Source organism: Coregonus lavaretus (genome assembly GCF_964263955.1).
Source record: "Coregonus lavaretus genome assembly, chromosome: 12".
Taxonomy (NCBI): Eukaryota; Metazoa; Chordata; class Actinopteri; order Salmoniformes; family Salmonidae; genus Coregonus; species Coregonus lavaretus.
Genome location: NC_139999.1, coordinates 2,932,924 through 2,956,499, shown reverse-complemented (window position 1 = coordinate 2,956,499; position 23,576 = coordinate 2,932,924). Strand labels below are relative to the sequence as shown.

General features: G+C 44.3%; 1 protein-coding gene across 1 annotated transcript in view; it reads right to left on the bottom strand.

The window, feature by feature from the left end:
- Positions 1–23,576, bottom strand: part of LOC311138286 (plasma membrane calcium-transporting ATPase 2-like) — a gene marked incomplete at both ends in the record, with an annotated part of 135,727 nt that overhangs the window by 60,656 nt on the left and 51,495 nt on the right. The window contains one exon of the mRNA XM_084172967.1: positions 22,727–22,969. Within this exon, the coding sequence (XP_084029093.1) occupies positions 22,727–22,969 (243 nt within the window). The remainder of the gene's footprint in view (positions 1–22,726; positions 22,970–23,576) is intronic.

Here is a 23,576-nt window from a genome sequence, read left to right as displayed (position 1 = left end):
CGACCAAAGATACTGGTAACCTTTCATCTGTGGTGTGACTGTTAGATGCTGGTAACCTTTCATCTGTGGTATGACTGTTAGATGCTGGTAACCTTTCATCTGTGGTGTGACTGTTAGCTAGCAAGCTTTTTACCAGCATGCTGGCAAAAGCACACTGTGTTGAGACTGGATGCCACAGCGTAAATGCATTATTTCACTTTCCATCTCCTTTTTGTCTTTCCACTATCATCAAGCCGTAATTGTCACGTATACTCCCGGTCTGGCCTCTAGGTCACCAGGCTGCCCTTTATTACGGAGACCTGTCACCATCGTTACGCTCACCAGCGCCTCATCAGACTCACCCGGACTCCATCACCTTCCTGATTACCTCCCCTATATATGTCACTCCCTTTGTTTCCTTCCCCAGGGGTTATTGATTCTGTTACTCTGTCCCTGTCTGGACGCTACTCTTGTTTTGTTCCATGTTTTATTATTCATTAAATGCACTCCCTGTATTCGCTTCCCGATTCCCAGCGTACATTGTTACAGTAATGATAGACATTTTAGAAAAATTCAACATCTACTCTGTCTGCAAAGCTTCACAGACAACCAACGCAGCAGGAATGCTGTAAAACAAAATCAGCTTTCCCAAGGCAAAGAAGGATGGATGTACTGTGAAGTCTGAAGACAGACCAAAGAGGGTGGCAGGTAGCTTAGTGGGTAAGAGCGTTGTGCCAGTATCCGAAAGGTCACTGGTTCTAATCCCTGAGCCGACTAGGTGAAAAATCTGTCGATGTGCACTTAAACAAGGCACTTAACCCTAATTGGTCATGTAAGTTGCTCTGGATAAGAGCGTCTGCTAAATGACTAAAATGTTTTTAAAAAATAAAAAATGCAACGAAGGAGGGATATGCAGTGAAGTCTGAAGACACACCAAAGAAGGATGTATATATACTGAGATCATGTGAGACTTAGATTGCACAAAGGTGGACTTTATTTAGCTAATTATGTGACTTCTGAAGGTAATTGGTTGCACCAGATTATTTAGGGGCTTCATAGCAAAGGGGGGTGAATACGTATATAAGCACCACTTTTCCGTTATTTATTTTCTATAAATTTGTTGAAACAAGTAATTTTTTTTCATTTCACTTCACCAATTTGTACTATTTTGTGTATGTCCATTAAATGAAATCCAAATAAAAATCCATTTAAATTACATGTTGTAACGCAACAAAATAGGGAAAACGCCAAGGGGGATGAATACTTTTGCAAGGCACTGCAGTTGACACTCAGAATTGCACTGTGTATGTGTAATGATCATCCTGTTTAATCAGCTTCTTGATATGCCACACCTGTCAGGTGGATGGATTATCTTGGCAAAGGAGAAATGCTCACTAACAGGGATGTAAACACATTTGTGACCGACCGGCTCGATTCGGTCTTATGTAGCAACATTTGAAATTGTGTTTTTACATTGGATAAAAGTAGAGACTCAGAGCTTGAAAATGGTATATCGTACACTACAGTTGAGGAACAATGAGAAATAAATTCTGCTTTGAAAGTTGATAAACTTGTAACCTCACTTTTGAGAAAATGGCCCTTGAATGTTTTGGTACACCTACTGGAGAGCTCTTCTTTGTAAACACCCATTAAGCATCGTTCACACCCTCTTAAGCCTTAGCCCCACCCAGCTCTTTAAGGATTCACATGTGAGGCCATGTGCTAAACAGAGTGAGTAAGGTAGTGGCAGGGTAGGCTAGCAGGGTAGACCATCTGAGGCCATGTGCTAAACAGAGTGAGTACGGTAGTGGACTAAACAACCAAAGATTTCAAGACTAAAGGCTGGTTTATACTAGGGGTGTGTTCGTAAATTCAATCTGGAGTGCCAGAGTGTGCTCTGGGCGTTCATAAACTCAGAGCGTTCTCAGATTGGCCATTCATAAATTCAGAGCGGTTCACTCTCGGAGCGCATTCTGGATGCTCTGGCCGAGGAGTAGGGTTGATCCGAGCGTTCTGACCTAACAGCAGTCAAGCACCGAAGCTAACTGGCTAACGTTGAATAGCTTGCTAGATACTTCCAGACACAAATGAGAGAACAGCTCACTCTGACCATTTTACTCGCCCTTACAGAGCTGGTTAGGCTATTTTTATGTTATCCAATGTGCATTGGTGACTGCAACTGTGCTAATAATAATAATAATAATAATGCCATTTAGCAGACGCTTTTATCAAAAGCGACTTACAGTCATGTGTGCATACATTTTTACATATGCTGCTGGCAACAATTTAATTACGCTTGATTTTGCCGATGTTTACTGACAACGGCCATATTCAACGGGTGTTGAGCGTTTGTAAATTCATTGGTTATTCTGTGCTCTGGGACACTCAGACGAGAGTGCTCTGAAATCGTAGATAGCCAGAATGAACAATGTCCATTGAGAACTCACAACGACTATACCACTTAGCTAAAAATGACGTGAATAATCAAATCAATAAATGTTGGGTAGTTAGTTAGATCATAGTTAATATACCGCCTGGCAAGTTCGATGTATTAGTAGCCAACTAACGTTACTTAGGATGGTAACTAGCTAACATACCGGTACATACTGTAATGCTATGCAGTTCGTAAGGATAGCGTAGCTAACAAACTGTCAGCCAACATAAGTTGTAGCGTAACTTATTTGAAATGTCATTACATTGCTCAACATTTTCTTAACATTTGTCATAATTGGTTAAAACAATGAATTTGTATCCGCTTCAGCTGCACATTTTCCGACGTTCTTTTCAAATCTGAAAATGTTGTGATGCCACGCCCATTTTCTGAAGAATTGCATTATGGGCCCTCAAATCACAGCAATAGTGTCCACTGCTTGTATACTTCGTATTTTGCCAAATTTATTACGACATCCGGGAACTTTTGGCATACTAACTATATCCATACTATGACCAATAAGCATCCTAAATACTCAATTTACGTCACAAATAGTACGGTTAGTGCGGTTAGTATGAGTATTCGAACACAGCTCACAACTTAGGTTGGTCCTGTGGTCTGTTCTATTTATGAAGGACCACAACTTAGGCTGGTCCTGTGGTCTGTTCTATATAGGAAGGACCACAACTTAGGTTGGTCCATCCATTCAGGTGATACAGACCAGATATACAACCAACATATTACATACCAGTGGTGTGTCTCGTGTAGCTCAGTTGGTACAGCATGGCGTTTGCAACGCCGGGGTTGTGGGTTCGATTCCCACGGGGGGCCAGTATGAAAATGCATGCACTCACTAACTGTAAGTCACTCTGGATAAGAGCGTCTGCTAAAATGACTAAAAATGCCCAACAGACACAGCTGTGGGATATTCTGCAGTATATCTTCAATACATTTATATTTTCTTTGGTTCTAATGTCCCACCACAACTGTCTGAAGCGGTGATCGTTCTAGTTAAGTGAACTAGTCAGTAAAAACATGTTTAGTTCAACATTCTAATGCAAAGATGCACATTTTCAAATAGGATGAAAACACCAAGAGAGTTTGAAAGAGGGTTGTTGCTCAGAAGTTCAGGGATAGTCAGCTCTGAAATCTGAGTAGATAGCCAGAGCGAATTTACCAGCTATGTCTATTGACAGTTGTCGCAGTGACATCATAAACATTCTATTGAAATAATTACTTGCATAGTGGAGTCTTTTGTTTTGACAATGAACCATAATCCCAACTCATAACGTTACTACCCTGCATGAATCTGCAGGTAGCTAACCAACCAGGTTCAATGTTAGCTAGCTAGCTAACATTAGGCTATAACTAGCAATGCAAATGGCTCTGAGATACTAATAATATTTCTACACAGATCATACATGTAACGTAAGCTAGCGAGTCAGCCAGCTAAAATTAGCTAGCTAGCTAACAGTACGCTGTAACTTGAAATGAAAATGACTTTCTGACAAAATTAGAAACGTGTAATATCTGAAAATGTAGCTGGACTCTATTACCCGTATACATGGATGGACGCTTCTCCCTCTCTGTCACGGATGCCATGCTTGCCCTTAGTTTGAATGTGTAATCCGGAGCATTCTGTGTTCTCTTTTCAACTCCGTCTGCATATTTGCAATCAAATGCCAGAATTTTCTTAATCTCCTTAGCTATCATAGTCTAATTCCACTGATTTCAAAACTCAGTCCTCCAGAAAGTGGAGAGCAACACTTATGCAGTTCTACTATGTGATATATTTCAAAAAGGCTGCGTTAGAAAGGATTACCTACGCATACATCATAGACAGAAGCGTGCTACATGCCAAACCAATCCGAACTCATCTCTCGGCATGTCCTGCCCACTCATTATCTCAGCCAATCATGGCTAGCGGAAAGGTTGCTGTCTTTTTCCATAGCTAAACCAACTAGGCTCGTAATTTAACCATTTTATTCGTATTTACAGATGGTACACGTTTGTTGTTAAGGCACATAAAGGTTCATGTTCCAGAAGGTATTTCTGCCAAAAAAACACATTTTGATTTTTAAAAAAAAGTTTACGTTCAAATGGCGCCAAGTAGTGACACGCGACATATGGTTAGTTTCCTGAAACGAGTCACATATTTATATATATAACAGAAATATATATATACTGTATCTTTCTGTCACTTTCGGTCTCTCTCTCTCTCTCTCTCTCTCTCTCTCTCTCTCTGTCTCTCTCTCTCTCTCTCTCTCTCTCTCTCTCTCTCTCTCTCTCTCTCTCTCTCTCTCTCTCTCTCTCTCTCTCTCTCTCTCTCTCTCTCTGTGGCAATTTTAGCATGTAAAACTTGGGGGGCAAACTCAACCAATTTGTTTTTAGATGCATGCCAGCGAATCCACTACACAACACTAAACAACACATTAAATGCACTGTAACGGTGACAAATGGTGCCCACAAACTGTTAGGGCCTACATAAAGCTGTCCTGACAGCAGAGCTTTCCTTTCAGCACCATGGAGTGAATCCTTACCACCGCTACACCTGGCTATCAGCGGAGCCTCGTCAGTTCACTCAGCCTCATTTACAAACCATAGCTGATAAGGCTGACTTGCTTAAATAAATATTGTTTCTACTGACGCCTTGTGGATTTGTGTAACTTGATAAGAACCGCATTCTCCATCAATTATAACGAATGCCGACATACGTTTTTACTTTTGAACCACATCACAAACATTATTGCTCTGGCACCCCAATGGTGGAACAAGCTCCCTCACGACGCCAGGACAGCGGAGTCACTCACCACCTTCCGGAGACACTTGAAACCCCACCTCTTTAAGGAATACCTGGGATAGGATAAAGTAATCATTCTACCCCCCCTTACCCCACCCCCCCAAAAAATTAATAAATACATAATACATATTGTAAAGTGGTTGTCCCACTGGCTATAAGGTGAATGCACCAATTTGTAAGTCACTCTGGATAAGAGCGTCTGTTAAATGATGTAAACGTAAATGTAAATGTACAATTATTACATGTATGATCAGTAAATTCATAATGTTTGTTCTTATAGCAACACTTAGCTGTAAGCACAAGAAAATAAGCTGTGACGAAGTAGGCCTTCGTTCAGCTCTGTCAAAATGGACACCGACAGATATTCAGATAGATGTTAGTTCAGATAAATTCAACAAGATGTTAAGGACTTAACCTTACTCTTCTTTAAGTCACCCCAGAGAGAGAGAGAGAGAGAGAGAGAGAGAGAGAGAGAGAGAGAGAGAGAGAGAGAGAGAGAGAGAGAGAGAGAGAGAGAGAGAGAGAGAGAGAGAGAGAGAGAGAGAGAGAGAGAGAGAGAGAGAGAGCGAGAGAGAGAGAGAGAGAGCGAGAGCGAGAGCGAGAGAGAGGGAGAGAGAGAGAGAGAGTGAGAGAGAGAGAGAGAGAGAGAGAGAGAAAAGGGAGAGAGAGAGAGAGAGAGGGAGAGAGAGAGAGAGAGAGAGAGAGAGAGAGAGAGAGAGAGAGAGAGAGAGAGAAGAGGGAGAGAGAGAGAGAACGATGTGGACTTATGTGGTCTAAAAAGGAAGGAAAATACAATCAGGAGGATCCACTTTTATACACAGACAGCGCTTTGCACAAACCAAACAACCCTCGCAATATCAACTGGAACCATGGCGAGATCAGGCAGAGACCAGGCAGAGACCAGGGGGAGACCATGGAGAGACAAGGGGGAGACCACAGAGAGACCAGGGAGAGACCAGGCAGAGACCAGGGGGAGACCATGGAGAGACAAGGGGGAGACCACAGAGAGACCAGGGAGAGACAAGGGGGGGACCAGGGAGAGACAAGGGGGAGACCACGGAGAGACCAGGCAGAGACTAGGAAGAGACCACAGAGACACCAGGCAGAGACCATGGAGAGACCAGGGGGAGACCATGGAGAGACCAGGCAGAGACCAGGCAGAGACCAGGCAGAGACCAGGCAGAGACCAGGGGGAGACCAGGGGGAGTCCAGGGAGAGACCAGGAAGAGACAAGGGAGAGACCAGGAAGAGACAAGGGAGAGACTAGGCAGAGACAATGGAGAGACCAGGGAGAGACCAGGAAGTGACCAGGCAGAGACCAGGAAGAGACCAGGGAGAGACCAGGAAGAGACAAGGGAGAGACTAGGCAGAGACAATGGAGAGACCAGGGAGAGACCAGGAAGATACCAGGCAGAGACCAGGAAGAGACCAGGCAGAGACCAGGGAGAGACCAGGGAGAGACAAGGTGGAGACCAAGGAGAGACCAGGGGGAGACCATGGCGAGATCAGGCAGAGACCAGGCAGAGACCAGGGGGAGACCATGGAGAGACAAGGGGGAGACCACAGAGAGACCAGAGAGAGACAAGGGGGAGACCAGGGGGAGACAACGGAGAGACCAGGCAGAGACTAGGAAGAGACCAGGGAGAGACCAGGGGGAGACCACAGAAACACCAGGCAGAGACCATGGAGAGACCAGGGAGAGACAAGGGGGATACCAAGGAGAGACCAGGGGGAGACCATGGAGAGACCAGGGAGAGACCAGGAAGAGACCAGGGGGAGACCAGGGAGAGACCAGGGAGAGACCAGGCAGAGACCAGGAAGAGACCAGGGAGAGACCAGGGAGAGACAAGGGAGAGACCAGGGAGAGACCAGGAAGAGACAAGGGAGAGACTAGGCAGAGACAATGGAGAGACCAGGGAGAGACCAGGAAGAGACCAGGGAGAGACCAGGAAGAGACAAGGGAGAGACTAGGCAGAGACAATGGAGAGACCAGGGAGAGACCAGGAAGAGACCAGGCAGAGACCAGGAAGAGACCAGGGAGAGACCAGGAAGAGACAAGGGAGAGACAAGGGGGAGACCAAGGAGAGACCAGGGGGAGACCATGGCGAGATCAGGCAGAGACCAGGCAGGGACCAGGGGGAGACAATGGAGAGACAAGGGGGAGACCACAGAGAGACCAGGGAGAGACAAGGGGGAGACCAGGGGGAGACAACAGAGAGACCAGGCAGAGACTAGGAAGAGACCAGGGAGAGACCAGGGGGAGACCACAGAGACACCAGGCAGAGACCATGGAGAGACCAGGGAGAGACAAGGGGGATACCAAGGAGAGACCAGGGGGAGACCATGGAGAGACCAGGGAGAGACCAGGAAGAGACCAGGGGGAGACAAGGGAGAGACCAGGGGGAGACCATGGAGAGACCATGGAGAGACCAGGAAGAGACCAGGCAGAGACCAGGAAGAGACCAGGCAGAGACCAGGAAGAGACCAGGCAGAGACCAGGGAGAGACCAGGGAGAGACCAGGAAGAGACAAGGGAGAGACTAGGCAGAGACAATGGAGAGACAACGGAGAGACCAGGAAGAGACCAGGCAGAGACCAGGAAGAGACCAGGCAGAGACCAGGGAGAGACCAGGGAGAGACCAGGGAGAGACTAGGGCGAGACCAGGGTGAGACCAGGGAGAGACCAGGGAGAGACCAGGGTGAGACCAGGGAGAGACCAGGGAGAGACCAGGCAGAGACCATGGAGAGACCAGGGAGAGACCAGGGCGAGACCAGGGCAAGACCAGGCAGAGACCAGGAAGAGGGCCTGTTCCTCCAACACACCCAGGCCAGGGCCAGGGCCAGGACCAGCTCCTCTCCACACCACAACAATGCTAACTCTGCTCCTCCTGCATAGAGAGACACGTCACAAAGTATAGGGACCCCGAAGGCTTGGATTTACAGTTTAACAACACACCACAAACTGTTACTATTCAAATCATATCACACTGTAGTGTAGAAGGCTGGTCATGGCTCACATCAACACCATTATCCCAGAAACCCTAGACACACTCCAATTTTCATACCGCCCCAACAGATCCACAGATGATGCAATCTCTATTGCGCTCCACACTGCCCTTTCACACCTGGACAAAAGGAACACCTATGTGAGAATGCTATTCATTGACTACAGCTCTGCGTTCAACACCATAGTGCCCTCAAACCTCATCACTAAGCTAAGGATTCTGGGACTAAACACCTCCCTCCGCAGCTGGATCCTGGACTTCCTGACGGGCCGCCCCCAGGTGGTAAGGGTAGGTAACAACATATCTGCCACACTGATCCTCAACACGGGGGCTCCTCAGGGTCCCCTCCTGTACTCCCTATTCACCCATGACTGCATGGCCAGGCACGACTCCAACACCATCATTAAGTTTGCCGATGACACAACAGTGGTAGGCCTGATCACCGACAACGACGAGACAGCCTATAGGGAGGAGGTCAGAGACCTGGCTGTGTGGTGCCAGGACCACAACCTCTCCCTCAGCGTGAAAAATACAAAGGAGATGATTGTGGACTACAGGAAAAAGAAGAGGACCGAGCACGCCCCCATTCTCATCAACAGAGCTGTAGTGGAGCAGGTTGAGAGCTTAAAGTTCCTTGGTGTCGACATCACCAACAAACTAACATGGTCCAAGCACTCCATGGCAGTCGTGAAGACGGCATGACAAAACCTATTCCCTCTATGGAGACGGAAAAGATTTGGCATGGGTCCTCAGATCCTCAAAAGGTTCTACAGCTGCACCATCGAGAGCATCCTGACTGGTTGCATCACTGCCTGGTATGGCAACTGCTCGGCCTCCGACCGCAAGGCACTACAGAGGGTAGTGCGTATGGCCCAGTACATCCCTGCGCCAGGCTTCCTGCCATCCAGGACCTCTATACCAGGCGGTGTCAGAGGAAGGACCTAAAAATTCCAGCCACCTTAGTCATAGACTGTTCTCTCTGCTACCGCACGGCAAGCGGTACTGGAGCGCCAAGTCTAAGTCCAAGAGGCTTCTAAACAGCTTCTACCCCCAAGCCATAAGACCCCTGAACATCTAATCAAATGGATACCCAGACTATTTGCATTGCTCCCCCCACCCCTCTTTTACGCTGCTGCTACTCTCTGTTTATTATCTATGCATAATCACTTTAATAACTCTACCTACATGTAGATATTACCTCAGTTACCTCGACTAACCGGTGCCCCCGCACATTGACTCGGTACCGGTACCCCCTGTATATAGCCTCGCTATTGTTATTTTACTGCTGATCTTTAATTATTTGTTACTTTTATTTCGTATTATTTTATATTGAATTTTTGTGTGATTTTTTTTGTTGGTATTCTTTCTTAAAACTGCATTGTTGTAAGGTAAGTACGGATTTCACTGTGAGGTCTACACCTGTTGTATTCGGCGCATGTGACAAATACAATTTGATTTGATTTGAAATGGCCTCTGTCACTAGACTTAGGTTCCCCTGTACCTACCCTGTCCCTGTCTCTGTCCTGGGTTCCCCTGTCCCTACCCTGTCCCTGTCTCTGTTCTGGTCCCTGCCCCCCGACAGCCAACCATAGGAGCCTCCCAAGGACTGAACCTACAGTTGAACTACTGGTTAGTATTAGCTCCATGGTGTATTGCCAATTGGAATAAAATCACATCGTGGTTGGTAAAAAAAAAAAAAAAAAAGCACTGTAGAGTTGGAATGGCCTCTGGTGGATAGCAGATTACCTTGAGATGTACTGTATATCGCAGGTTGTATGTGTGAAAATATTGTGAAGAATTGTAATCTGTCGTTTGTCGTTCTGTACTGGATGTAGAAGGGTGACGAAGCCGGTCGACATACTGGATCTTTACAGTGTTTACTGTACGTTTAATGATAACTGTGACCATGTTACTGTATGGTGTTGACATTTAACAAGAGTTAGACACTCTTATCCGGAGCGACTTACAGTTAGTGCATTCATCTTAAGGTAGCTAGATAAGACAATCACATATCACAGTCATAGTAAGCAACTCTGTAACTCAATTGGTAGAGCACGGCGCTTGTAACGCCAGGGTAGTGGGTTCGATCCCCGGGACCACCCATACATAAAAAATGTATGCACACATGACTGTAAGTCGCTTTGGATAAAAGCGTCTGCTAAATGGCATATTATTATATTATATTAAGGAGGTCAGTAAAGTCAGTAGTAGCCGTAATAGCTCAGACACACAGATAGGATTGTTAAACGTTCCTACATTGCATATGAAGTGTAACTGGCTCATCCGTGGCTGTACAGAGAAAATGACCTCTTTTTTTTTTCGTGAGTGTTCGTGCTCTCTGATTGGCTCCAAGTAAAGTTGTTGGCCGCTGACAAGCGTTGCGATTCTACAAGCAGAATCAGTATTTTCGTCGCTAGCGGGTCGGCACGCAGCAGGGTACCGCGTCTGTTCTAGCAAGAGAAGGACCGGCCTCCCGCCGTGATGAGTCCCTATCGGCAGTCTGTCGGCAGTGAGATTCTCTGTGTGTTTCATGCTTTACAGTTTGTTGACTAGACTCTGTTGCTATCGCCAGACTCTGATGCATAATGGTATTACTGATCCTCAGTAGTTGTTCTGAGTTACTTCCTAATGTGGTAACAAGATGTAAAACGATGCAGATCAGATTATGCGGTTAATATAAATGTAAAACAGTCATTGTTACTATAACGACCGACAGGATACCATCTTAGTAATATATCTATATTGCACACAGACTACAACTCATTTAAAGGTCCCTCACAGTCATCCTATTTCCAAGTAAAACATATCCTTTGAATGACCAAAAAATAACATAACCCATTATCTATTTGTATTCTATTAAAATGCTCCAAATTGAAGAAGTGGCACCTTCTCTCTCATCTCTATCAGGAAGCCTGAAAGAGGCTGAGTGGGCGGGGAGCTTATAGTCATGAGTCGCCTTGACTGACAGCTCTTTGAAAACGCCCTTCTGGTTGTTGCCAGGTAACAAGGTAAACAATGGGCCACATGTCATTGATGACAAGGTAAACAATGGACCACATGTCATTCCGAGCCTAAATAGTATGGCTCACCCCATTATCTCTGCATCAATGCGTTCATGGTCAACAGAGCTGATCATGGACTGTTGGATATCAGACAAACAGCAGCAATACACAATTGCATTTCTATTGTTTTGTAACTAATTACAGACCACAGTTCACTGATACACTTCTTCACAATAATGAACAAAGCCTGAGTCACCGTAGAAGCTTCGACATGAAAACAGCGTACAATAAGTGAGCTGGACAATTTATTGGTGCCTCTGTATTAGCATTATAAATGCCAATATGTTCAGAATTGTATGTATTGATCAGACATTTATTTTATAATTTACAATTGGCCAGAATAGCCGAAATATTGATCAACATGAACACTCATGAGAAAATAAAGGTGAGAAATAATGGTGAGACATAATTTTACATTAAAAATAATAATTAGAGCCATTAGCCTAACATAGCGAGCAGATTCTATTGATTCACACAATTTGTAAAACTCATCTCCCGTCCGAATGCTTGAAAAAAAAAACACAAAGTAACAAAATGTGATATTATATCAATTTGAAGTGAATTACTTAGGCTTTAGGAAATGTAAAGGGAAATGTTTGTTAAATGGGTATTGAATTTAATTTCCTTTTATTTGTGGTTATGAATTATGATGCTATTAATTTGTTGATGTAGTGATCTACTCATTCTACAATGTGTTTTCTGGTGTTTTTGAAGTACTCAATTTTAAATATACAATATTTGGTGAAACTTTTTAATGTTTGTTTTTGGAAATGTTGGTGTGCCTGAAATGCTCAATTGATGCAGATTTGGAAAGAATACCTATGACTTGCAGTACAGTGCCTTGCAAAAGTATTCATCCCCCTTGGCGCTCTTCCTATTTGGTTGTATTACAACCTGTAATTTAAATGGTTTTTATTTGGATTTCATGTAATGGACATACACAAAATAGTCCAAATTGGTGAAGTGAAAAAAAAAAAAAAAAAACTGTTTCAAACAATTCAAAAAAATAATTAATGGAAAAGTGGTGCGTGCATATGTATTCACCCCGTTTGCTATGAAGCCCCTAAATAAAGATCTGGTGCAACCAATTACCTTCAGAAGTCACATAATTAGCTAAATAAAGTCCACCTGTGTGCAATTTAAGTGTCACATGATCTGTCACATGATCTCAGTATATATACACCTGTTCTGAAAGGCCCCAGAGTCTGCAACACCACTAAGCAAGGGGCACCACCAAGCAAGCGGCACCATGAAGACCAAGGAGCTCTCAGGGACAACAGGTCAGGGACAAAGTTGTGGAGAAGTACAGATCAGGGTTGGGTTATAAAAAAAATATCATCATATTACAACAGAATTTTACCATTCATATTACTACAGAATTATACCATTCATATTACCATTTAGCAGACGCTCTTATCCAGAGCGACTTACAGTTAGTGAATACTTTTTTTTTTTTTTTATACTGGCCCCCCGTGGGAAACGAACCCACAACCCTGGCGTTGCAAACGCCATGCTCTATCAACTGAGCTACATCCCTGCCGGCCATTCCCTCCCCTACCCTGGGCCAATTGTGCGCCGCCCATGAGTCTCCCGGTCGCGACCAGCTGCGACAGAGCCTGGATTCGAACCAGGATCTCTAGTGGCACAGTTAGCACTGCGATGCAGTGCCTTAGACCACTGCGCCACTCGGGAGTTCATATCACTACAGAATGTTCAGAAATACCTGATTCTATGAATGTATGAAAACAGGAAAATTATCATGTTTATGTACTCTAGTCACACCTCGGACACAGTCCAAGCGATTGTCACAAAATGGAAAGAAATGCGTCATATTCTACCGAGGGTGTATAGGTGTCACGGATGCCGCCGAGGCTGCTCCTCCTCCATGCTCGGGCAGGCTTCGGCGTTCGTCGTCCCCGGAGTACTAGCTACTACCGCTGATGTTTTCGATGTTTGTTTTGTCATGTCTAGTTGGTACACCTGTTTCGTATTCTGTATTGATTATGTCACCTATAAGTTCCCCTGTTTTATGTTTGCCTTTGTATGTTATTGTCCGCTTGTCTTTGAAGTATTGGTTCGGTATCTTGGCTTATCGTGTTGATTACGCACTCCGCATATTTGTTCGCCTCTTGTGTTTGGAGGCCGTTTATTTTGTGTATTATAGAGTTCGTCAGTAAAGTCGTCTTGACTTATCCTCTGTGTCCTGCGCTTGACTTCACCACCGCATCCACATCAACATTATTGACAATAGGAACATATTTTAATAAGGTTTTATGGTGCTAAATCTGTGTCAGTTCCTCTTTAAACTATGATTTTTGACATTTCAATGAATTGGTTGGTTAGAAAACGTGTTCTAGTGAGTTCTGTTTTAATCCAACAACCGGCCATACCAATATTTTTGACTAAATTATATATATTTTATGCTAATGCGCTAGAGTGACTTATGGCAGATTATGTTAGAGCACGTAACATATGTGGTTGACAATATCTGATGTTCCCTCCTAAGCACCATCCCCAACACAATTAGCCTGGGGTCTAGCCCACGTGATAATGGCCAGGCAACAACACAATTAGCCTGGGGTCTAGACCACGTGATAATGGCCAGGCAACAACACAATTAGCCTGGGATCTAGACCACGTGGTAATGGCCAGGCAACAACACAATTAGCCTGGGATCTAGACCATGTCGTAATGGCCAGGCAGCAAAGCACCAACCTCTCTTCCCACTACTAACAAGAAAAGGACCAATGACACATCCCTCTTCAGGGGATCAGTTAGTGTGCTCTCTCTCAGTCTGATTCCCCACTGCTCTACCTCTGACTCAGTCCTGTCTGGTATGTGCTGTCGGAACACCTCTGACTCAGTCCTGTCTGGTATGTGCTGTCGTCACACCTCTGACTCAGTCCTGTCTGGTATGTGCTGTCGGAACATCTCTGACTCAGTCCTGTCTGGTATGTGCTGTCGTCACACCTCTGACTCAGTCCTGTCTGGTATGTGCTGTCGTCACACCTCTGACTCAGTCCTGTCTGGTATGTGCTGTCGGAACACCTCTGACTCAGTCCTGTCTGGTATGTGCTGTCGTCACACCTCTGACTCAGTCCTGTCTGGTATGTGCTGTCGGAACACCTCTGACTCAGTCCTGTCTGGTATGTGCTGTCGGAACACCTCTGACTCAGTCCTGTCTGGTATGTGCTGTCGGAACATCTCTTTCTCAGTCCTGTCTGGTATGTGCTGTCATCACACCTCTGACTCAGTCCTGTCTGGTATGTGCTGTAGGAACATCTCTGACTCAGTCCTGTCTGGTATGTGCTGTCGGAACACCTCTGACTCGGTCCTGCCTGGTATGTGCTGTCGGAACACCTCTGACTCAGTCCTGCCTATCCATGTAGTCATCAGTGATTCAGCCTGGTTAGAAGACTACATTATTACTGTGTTTGAGTTTGCTGGTCCAGCCACTCCATGCTGTATAGCCATTGACCCCTGAGGTCAGAGCAGGTGGCGACCCGAGGCCAGGCTCAGAGGTGGAACAGAGCTCAGAATACAAACTAACACAATACCAGTATATCAGGATATCAATCATCATCTCTGACCCTACAGTAAACCTCAGGTTATTTCAGAAGGTTGATACTGATGATAATCATAATCTCTGACCCTTCAGTGAACCTCAGGTTATTTCAGAAGGTTGATACTGATGATAATCATCATCTCTGACCCTACAGTAAACCTCAGGTTATTTCAGAAGGTTGATACTGATGATAATCATAATCTCCGACCCTTCAGTGAACCTCAGGTTATTTCAGAAGGTTGATACTGATGATAATCATAATCTCTGACCCTACAGTGAACCTCAGGTTATTTCAGAAGGCTGATACTGATGATAATAATAATCTCTGACCCTACAGTGAACCTCTGGTTATTTCAGAAGGCTGATACTGATGATAATCATAATCTCTGACCCTACAGTGAACCTCAGGTTATTTCAGAAGGCTGATACCGAGCTCAGAAAGGAGAATGTGTTTTCTACATTTTCTTTGCTTTTGTTTTTTTCTTTCATACTGGCCCCCCTTGGGAAAGAACCCACAACCCTTGCGTTGCAAGTGCCATGCTCTACCAACTGAGCTACACGGGGCCACAACAGGAGCCTAGTAAACTACGACTACATCCCAAATAGCACTCCATTCCCTATTTATTTCACTATATAGGGAACAGGGTAACACCCCATTCTTACACAACAGTATACTGGAAATGTAAAAGTAATTCATGATACTATACTTAATTTCCTCAGTTTGTGGAAGGAATTTGGGATGAGGACATTAATAACACACTTACTCTACATATCGATCACCCAAACAGTTTTTCAAACATCATTTTTCAGGCATTGTTTTAAGGAAGGAAGAGAGAGAGAGAGAGAGAGAGAGAGAGAGAGAGAGAGAGAGAGAGAGAGAGAGAGAGAGAGAGAGAGAGAGAGAGAGAGAGAGAGAGAGAGAGAGAGAGAGAGAGAGAGAGAGAGAGAGAGAGAGAGAGAGAGAGAGAGAGAGAGACTCTATCATGTGATGACTCAGAACACAACCGTGATTACATAATATCCTGTTATAAAGACAGTCCTACTGGTGCTATGCAGGCTGGGGAAATCAGAGACTTCTGGGGGATGGAGTTCTAACAGAACAGAAAAACAGTCATCTTGGTTTCCGGGCAGCAGTGGGAACCAAAGGCTTCTAGGGAAAGGAGTCATTTGGTGTGGGTACAGAACAATAGTTACGTCCCTACTGACTGACGCCAGTTTAAGAGGAATCTGAAGTAATACAGTTATCAAAGCTTTTCTCTGTGTGGATATCAAAACCTTCTCTGGCAGTCTAGAGAGACTAGGGCCATTATGTAAGATGATATCCTTCTCTCTCAGCTCAGAGGGCCAGACAGGACAGGATGAGGCCTCAGAGAGCCAGACAGGACAGGATGAGGCCTCAGAGAGCCAGACAGGACAGGATGAGGCCTCAGAGAGCCAGACAGGACAGGATGAGGCCTCAGAGAGCCAGACAGGACAGGATGAGGCCTCAGAGGGCCAGACAGGACAGGATGAGGCCTCAGAGAGCCAGACAGGACAGGATGAGGCCTCAGAGGGCCAGACAGGACAGGATGAGGCCTCAGAGGGCCAGACAGGACAGGATGAGGCCTCAGAGGGCCAGACAGGACAAGATGAGGCCTCAGAGAGCCAGACAGGACAGGATGAGGCCTCAGAGAGCCAGACAGGACAGGATGAGGCCTCAGAGAGCCAGACAGGACAGGATGAGGCCTCAGAGGGCCAGACAGGACAGGATGAGGCCTCAGAGAGCCAGACAGGACAGGATGAGGCCTCAGAGAGCCAGACAGGACAGGATGAGGCCTCAGAGAGCCAGAAAGGACAGGATGAGGCCTCAGAGGGCCAGACAGGACAGGATGAGGCCTCAGAGGATCTGCAGAGCGGAGTTCTGAGACTGAATGAAGCTGAGGATTTCCTAAATTCATACCGTGCGTTTGCGAAGGCTGAGTGTGTCCTAAAATGTACATTGTGCTAGCTTTTGAAGTTCTGAAGCCTCCGCGATGCAGCTAGCTGCAGTGAGAGGAGTTCTGAGCTGGCGTTAGCGTAGCGCCGCTTTCTAGTAGCTGGGCTCCCCCGTGGAGGAGGAGGAGGAGGACACCTCAAGGAGACTACGGAGTATACTTCTGATCTGCTGTCTTATTGGTGCTGACCACAGGAAACGTAGGCTGACTCCCAAATAGCACCCGATGCCCTTTATAGTGCACTACTTTAGACCATAGGGAATAGGGTGCAGACAGATGAAAAGGCAGCAGGCAGAAAAATAGGAAACAGATTTTAGAATTCGCATTCAGCTGCAGCTCAGTTGGTAGAGCGTAGCGTTAGCAACGCCAGGGCTGTGGGTTCGATTCCCACAGGGGGGAGGGGGGGGGGGGGGGGGGGCAGTATGAAAAATGTATGCACTCACTTAACTGTAAGTCGCTCTGGATAAGAGCGTCTGCTAAATGACTAAAACGTAATGTATAACTATGGGAATATCCCACATCACCGAGGTACCAACCAAAGGAAAAATATATATGCAGCTACAAAGACGCTTGTACATATCTGAAGATACAGAGAAAAGAAAACTGTGAAATAGACCGTTTTTTAGTCTATAGATTTCCGCCACATACATCCTCTAGGAATATAATACATCCTCTAGGAATATAATACATCCTCTAGGAATATAATACATCCTCTAGGAATATAATACATCCTCTAGGAATATAATACATCCTCTAGGAATATAATACATCCTCTAGGAATATAATACATCCTCTAGGAATATAATACATCCTCTAGGAATATAATACATCCTCTAGGAATATAATACATCCTCTAGGTATATAATACATCCTCTAGGAATATAATACATCCTCTAGGAATATAATACATCCTCTAGGAATATAATACATCCTCTAGGTATATAATACATCCTCTAGGAATATAATACATCCTCTAGGTATATAATACATCCTCTAGGAATATAATACATCCTCTAGGTATATAATACATCCTCTACCCTGTCCTGGGATTCAGTTGTATCTGGGTTCGTTCTCTATGGACAGGTTCTATTAACTGCACCCGGTTACCAGGTACACTACAAAGCAGGATCAATGAGTTGGCCACCATCTTTCCTTAAATATTAGAGAAATAACTTTTTTTTTCAGGAAGATAAGCTTGAAATGGGCATTGTCTAATTGAATCAACAACCACAAAAAACACATATCTAAGTTTAGCTTTCTTAACAAACCAGAGAATCAATAGTTATTTATGGTTATTTATCAAAGTTAGCTGGCTAACTCATTGAACCTGCTTTGTAGTAAACCCCTCGGGATGAGAACTGGCTCTCCAGACCAGACTACTGTAAACCCCTCTGGCTGAGAACTGGCTCTCCAGACCAGACTACTGTAAACCCCTCGGGCTGAGAACTGGCTCTCCAGACCAGACCACTGTAAACCCCTCGGGCTGAGAACTGGCTCGCCAGACCAGACTACTGTAAACCCCTCGGGCTGAGAACTGGCTCTCCAGACCAGACTACTGTAAACCCCTCGGGCTGAGAACTGGCTCTCCAGACCAGACTACTGTAACCCCTCGGGCTGAGAACTGGCTCTCCAGACCAGACTACTGTAAACCCCTCGGGCTGAGAACTGGCTCTCCAGACCAGACTACTGTAACCCCTCGGGCTGAGAACTGGCTCTCCAGACCAGACTACTGTAACCCCTCGGGCTGAGAACTGGCTCTCCAGACCAGACCACTGTTGGGCTACGGGCTGGTTTCCTGGATGATGCAAATCCCTTTCATTAATAAGGAGATTAACATTATTAATCTTCTTCACTAATTAAACCAACTAGCATTTCATCACTTCCCTCATCTGAGCTCATTCCTTCACAGATTAGTGGCTGGAGCATCATCAACAACAACAACAACAACAACCCAGAACTAAATGTTGAATGTGCTGACCATGCTAGTTCATAACAGTCTGGCACAAGATACTATCTCTGAAGTAAAATGACGGAAAAAAAGGTGTAAAACATCTGAATGCTGATTGGCTGACAGCCCGTATACCACGGGGTATGACAAAACATTTATTTTTACTGCTCTAATTACGTTGGTAAACGGTTTATAATAGCAATAAGGCCCGAGGGGGTGTAGTATATGGCCAATATACCACGGCTAAGGGCTGTTCTTAAGCACGACGCAACGCGGAGTGCCTGGATATAGCCCTTAGCCGTGGTCTATGTACCACAAACCCCTGAGGTGCCTTATTGCTATTATAAACTTTTTACCAACGTAATTAGAGTATACCACTTTAACTTAAGTATACCACTTTAACTAACAAGTAATCAAGAGCCAGTGTACAATGAATCTCAGAATAAAACCATTTATTATTATTATTATTATTATTATTATTATTATTATTATTATTATATAATATTGTACACTGAGCCAGGGTATAGGGCCAGGATTTAGGGCCAGGATTTATGGCCAGGATTTAGGGCCAGGGTATAGGGCCAGGGTATAGGGCCAGGGTATAGCGCCAGGGTATAGGGACAGGGTATAGGGACAGGGTATAGGTCCACGCTATGGGGCCAGGGTATAGGTCCACGCTATAGGTCCACGGTATAGGTCCACGCTATGGGGCCAGGGTATAGGTCTAGGGTATAGGTCCAGGGTATAGGGCCAGGGTATAACACTTTGATTAAATAAGGAAACCTATATCAATATCTTTGAAAATATAGTATACATATCATTCCCTTTTAAAAACAATTCAATGTTTTATTTTCTCATATTTTGGACCAGAGTGAAGCTACAGTATCTCTCCACTACCTATTGTTCCTGCACTGAGGTCCATGGTATAGGTCCATGGTATAGGTCCATGGTATAGGTCCATGGTATAGGTCCACGTTTCACCATCATCATCTAATGGTTTTATCATTTATTTGCAGATAATCGCCAAAAGGCCTACCCGTATGCAAATGAGGGAGCCAAATGAACGGCTCTCGTACCGATGTGATTTTATTCTTATGTCTCTGCGTCCAGTTTAAATAAAGTTGCTAACTAGCATTAGCGCAATGACTTTAAGTCTAAGGTAACTGCTAGCATGCTAGTAGATACTACAGACTTCCAGTAATTGCGCTAACGCTAGTTAGCAACGGCTCGCGAAACTACCTCTAACAACTTCCTTCATTCTGGATGCAGAGACATACAAATGGTATCCATTAGGGTATCTAACCGTAGGAAAGGAGATAAACGGCTTCATTTCCAAAATCCTGAAGAATTCCTTTAACGTCACTGTCTGGCAAGTCCTGATGGCAACATCACTACCTTGGATGATTTATGAATGGCGAGGATGTATGAGATCGGCTTTATTTATTCAGTCAGTTCGAGACCTTTTATAAACTAGTCCAGCTTGCCGTTCGTCAATCAAAGCACAGTAAATAGCCTGTGCGCCACCACTCCGTATCAACATATGAAACACGCCAGGGTTCAACGTTAACTTTTTTTTCTCACTAGCCCGATTGGGCCAGTTGGCCAAAAATCGAACAGAATTTCTACTGGCCCTGACATGGTGTAGGTCTTAAATGCATTGGGGTCATGCAGGACCTATAGGTTGGCATGCTTTTCTCTCTATATATTCAGCTATTAATAGGCTACATTTGATTATCATGATATGTATTAAAAAGCTGTATAATATAAGTTAGCAATGCAAGTCATTACTATATTCCTTGAGAATGACATTGTTTTAATTGCATTCATTTTTTTGTTTGTTTCCAAAGCATGTCATTGAGAAGATTTGAAAATAGGACTCTGCCCCTTTTTAGACAAACCTTCCAAAAGAGATATGGACATGTCTACAGTAAGCCAGCCGACACTAATGCTAGGTCTCTTTTAGCAGACTATCAACAGTAGCCAGCATATTGCTAGTATGTTCACTATTGAAGGTTTACTGTTGTAAATTACTTTCCCTAAAAGAAATATGCTCAGCGAGTAGATGGTACTTATTTTCACTCTGGACAGCTCCCGCATCAACTCATGTACCGCTCGAGTGCTTGAGAAGTTGAGACTCGAGGGAGTGTGGTGGTGCTTGAATGAACGGCCAGTCATAGCTCAAACACAAATTGCATGACATATACGCATGTAGTCTTCAATGGTTTTCGATGGTAGACTGTGACAGAGCAGGTAGGTGTTGAACTGGAATGCAAAAAATGTGCAGAAAAGTTACTGACGAGATCCTCTGACTCAACATTATGGTGCACGATATCTAAGGAAGTCTCAAGGTTTTGCTCGCCTGAGGTAGAGTATCTCATGATAAGCTGTAGACCACACAATCTACCAAGAGAGTTTTCATCTATATTCTTTGTAGCTGTCTATTTACCACCACAAAGCGATACTGGCACTAAGACCGCACTCAATGAACTGTATACGGCCATAAGCAAACAGGAAAACGCTCATCCAGAGGCGACGCTCCTAGTGGCCGGGTACTTTGATGCAGGGAAACTTAAATCTGTTTTACCTAATTTCTACCAGCATGTTAAATGTTTAACCAGACGAGCTAAATTACTTCTATGCTCGCTTCGAGGCAAGCAACACTGAAACATGCATGAGAGCATCAGCTGTTCTGGACAACTGTGTGATCACGCTCTCCATAGCCGTTGTGAGTAAGACTTTTAACAGGTCAACATTCACAAGGCCGCAGGGCCAGACGGATTACCAGGACGTGTACTCCAAGATGCGCTGACCAACTGGCAAGTGTCTTCACTGACATTTTCAACCTGTCCCTGTCTGAGTCTGTAATACCAACATGTTTCAAGCAGACCACCATAGTCCCCGTGCCCAAGAACACTAAGGTAACCTGCCTAAATGATTACTGACCCGTAGCACTCACATCTGTAGCCATGAAGTGCTTTAAAAGGCTGGTCATGGCTCACATCAACACCATTATCCCAGAAACCCTAGACCCACTCCAATTTGCATACCGCCCCAACAGATCCACAGATGATGCAATCTCTATTGCGCTCCACACTGCCCTTTCCCACCTGGACAAAAGGAAAACTTATGTGGGAATGCTATTCATTGACTACAACTCAGAGTTCAATACCATAGTGCCCTCAAAACTCATCAGTATATTGGTAGTGTAGTATCTTATCAGTATATTGGTAGTGTAGTATCTTATCAGTATATTGGTAGTGTAGTATCTTATCAGTATATTGGTAGTGTAGTGTCTTATCAGTATATTGGTAGTGTAGTATCTTATCAGTATATTGGTAGTGTAGTATCTTATCAGTATATTGGTAGTGTAGTGTCTTATCAGTATATTGGTAGTGTAGTATCTTATCAGTATATTGGTAGTGTCTTATCAGTATATTGGTAGTGTAGTGTCTTATCAGTATATTGGTAGTGTAGTATCTTATCAGTATATTGGTAGTGTAGTATCTTATCAGTGTGTTGGTAGTGTAGTGTCTTATCAGTATATTGGTAGTGTAGTGTCTTATCAGTATATTGGTAGTGTAGTATCTTATCAGTATATTGGTAGTGTAGTATCTTATCAGTGTGTTGGTAGTGTAGTATCTTATCAGTATATTGTTAGTGTAGTGTCTTATCAGTGTGTTGGTAGTGTAGTATCTTATCAGTATATTGGTAGTGTAGTATCTAATCAGTATATTGGTAGTGTAGTATCTTAGTATCTAACCAGTATCTGGGTAGTGTATAGACGTAGTATGTTAAGGTTCTTACCAGAATCTTGGTGGTGTAGGACCAGTGTGTAATATCATACCAGAATCTTGGTGGTGTAGGACCAGTGTGTAATATCATACAAGAATCTTTGTGGTGTAGGACCAGTGTGTAATATCATACCAGATTCTTGGTGGTGTAGGACCAGTGTGTAATATCATACCAGAATCTTGGTGGTGTAGGCGCTGTTGAGGGAGATGGCATTGACCAGTATGTCCAGTGACTTGGCAGTCAGCGCTCCGGGGTCTGGTATCTCCTTGTAGTGGACGTCTCCCACATAGCACGCCACGGCCGTCATGCGGTTGGTGGTCAGAGTGCCAGTCTTGTCGGAGCAGATGGCCGTAGCGTTGCCCATCGTCTCACACGCATCAAGGTGGCGAACCAGGTTATTATCCTTCATCATTTTCTGTTGAGGAAATATCAACTATGTTGTTGAGGTCTTAGCTTCACAACAAACTCAACAGAAAAGTCGCTAATTAGAACCTAGCCAACTGAACATTCTAAAGTGATATGTTGAACTATGTTGCATATTTGGATACATAGCTACAGATTATTGGATTGCTAAATATAATGCACTGATGAGGAAGCATCCCAGAAGGTTCCCAGAACATTTGTTAGGTCGCGGCACATGTTCTCATAGCACAAAAATTGTCCAGTTGTGGTGATGATTGTAGAATGTTTGTATAAAACATTTGCCTGATGTTTCAAGAACGTTCCTAGAACACATTTAATCACATTTAATAATTGTGATTCAATAATTCTTGAAAGGTTCCCAGAATGTTTCATTAGGTTGTGGGAACAGTCTGGTGAGAATATTGTGGGGACATCACAAAAGATATGTTCTCAAAACATGAAAACGTTCCAACTGTTCGGATGATTCTACAATGTTTCTTTTAGGGTGCAAAAATATTCACCTGATGTTACAAGAATGTTCCCAGAACACATTTAGTCAGTTCTTTAAAGGTTATCAGAATGTTTTGTTAGGTTGTGTGAACAGTCTGGTGGGAACAATG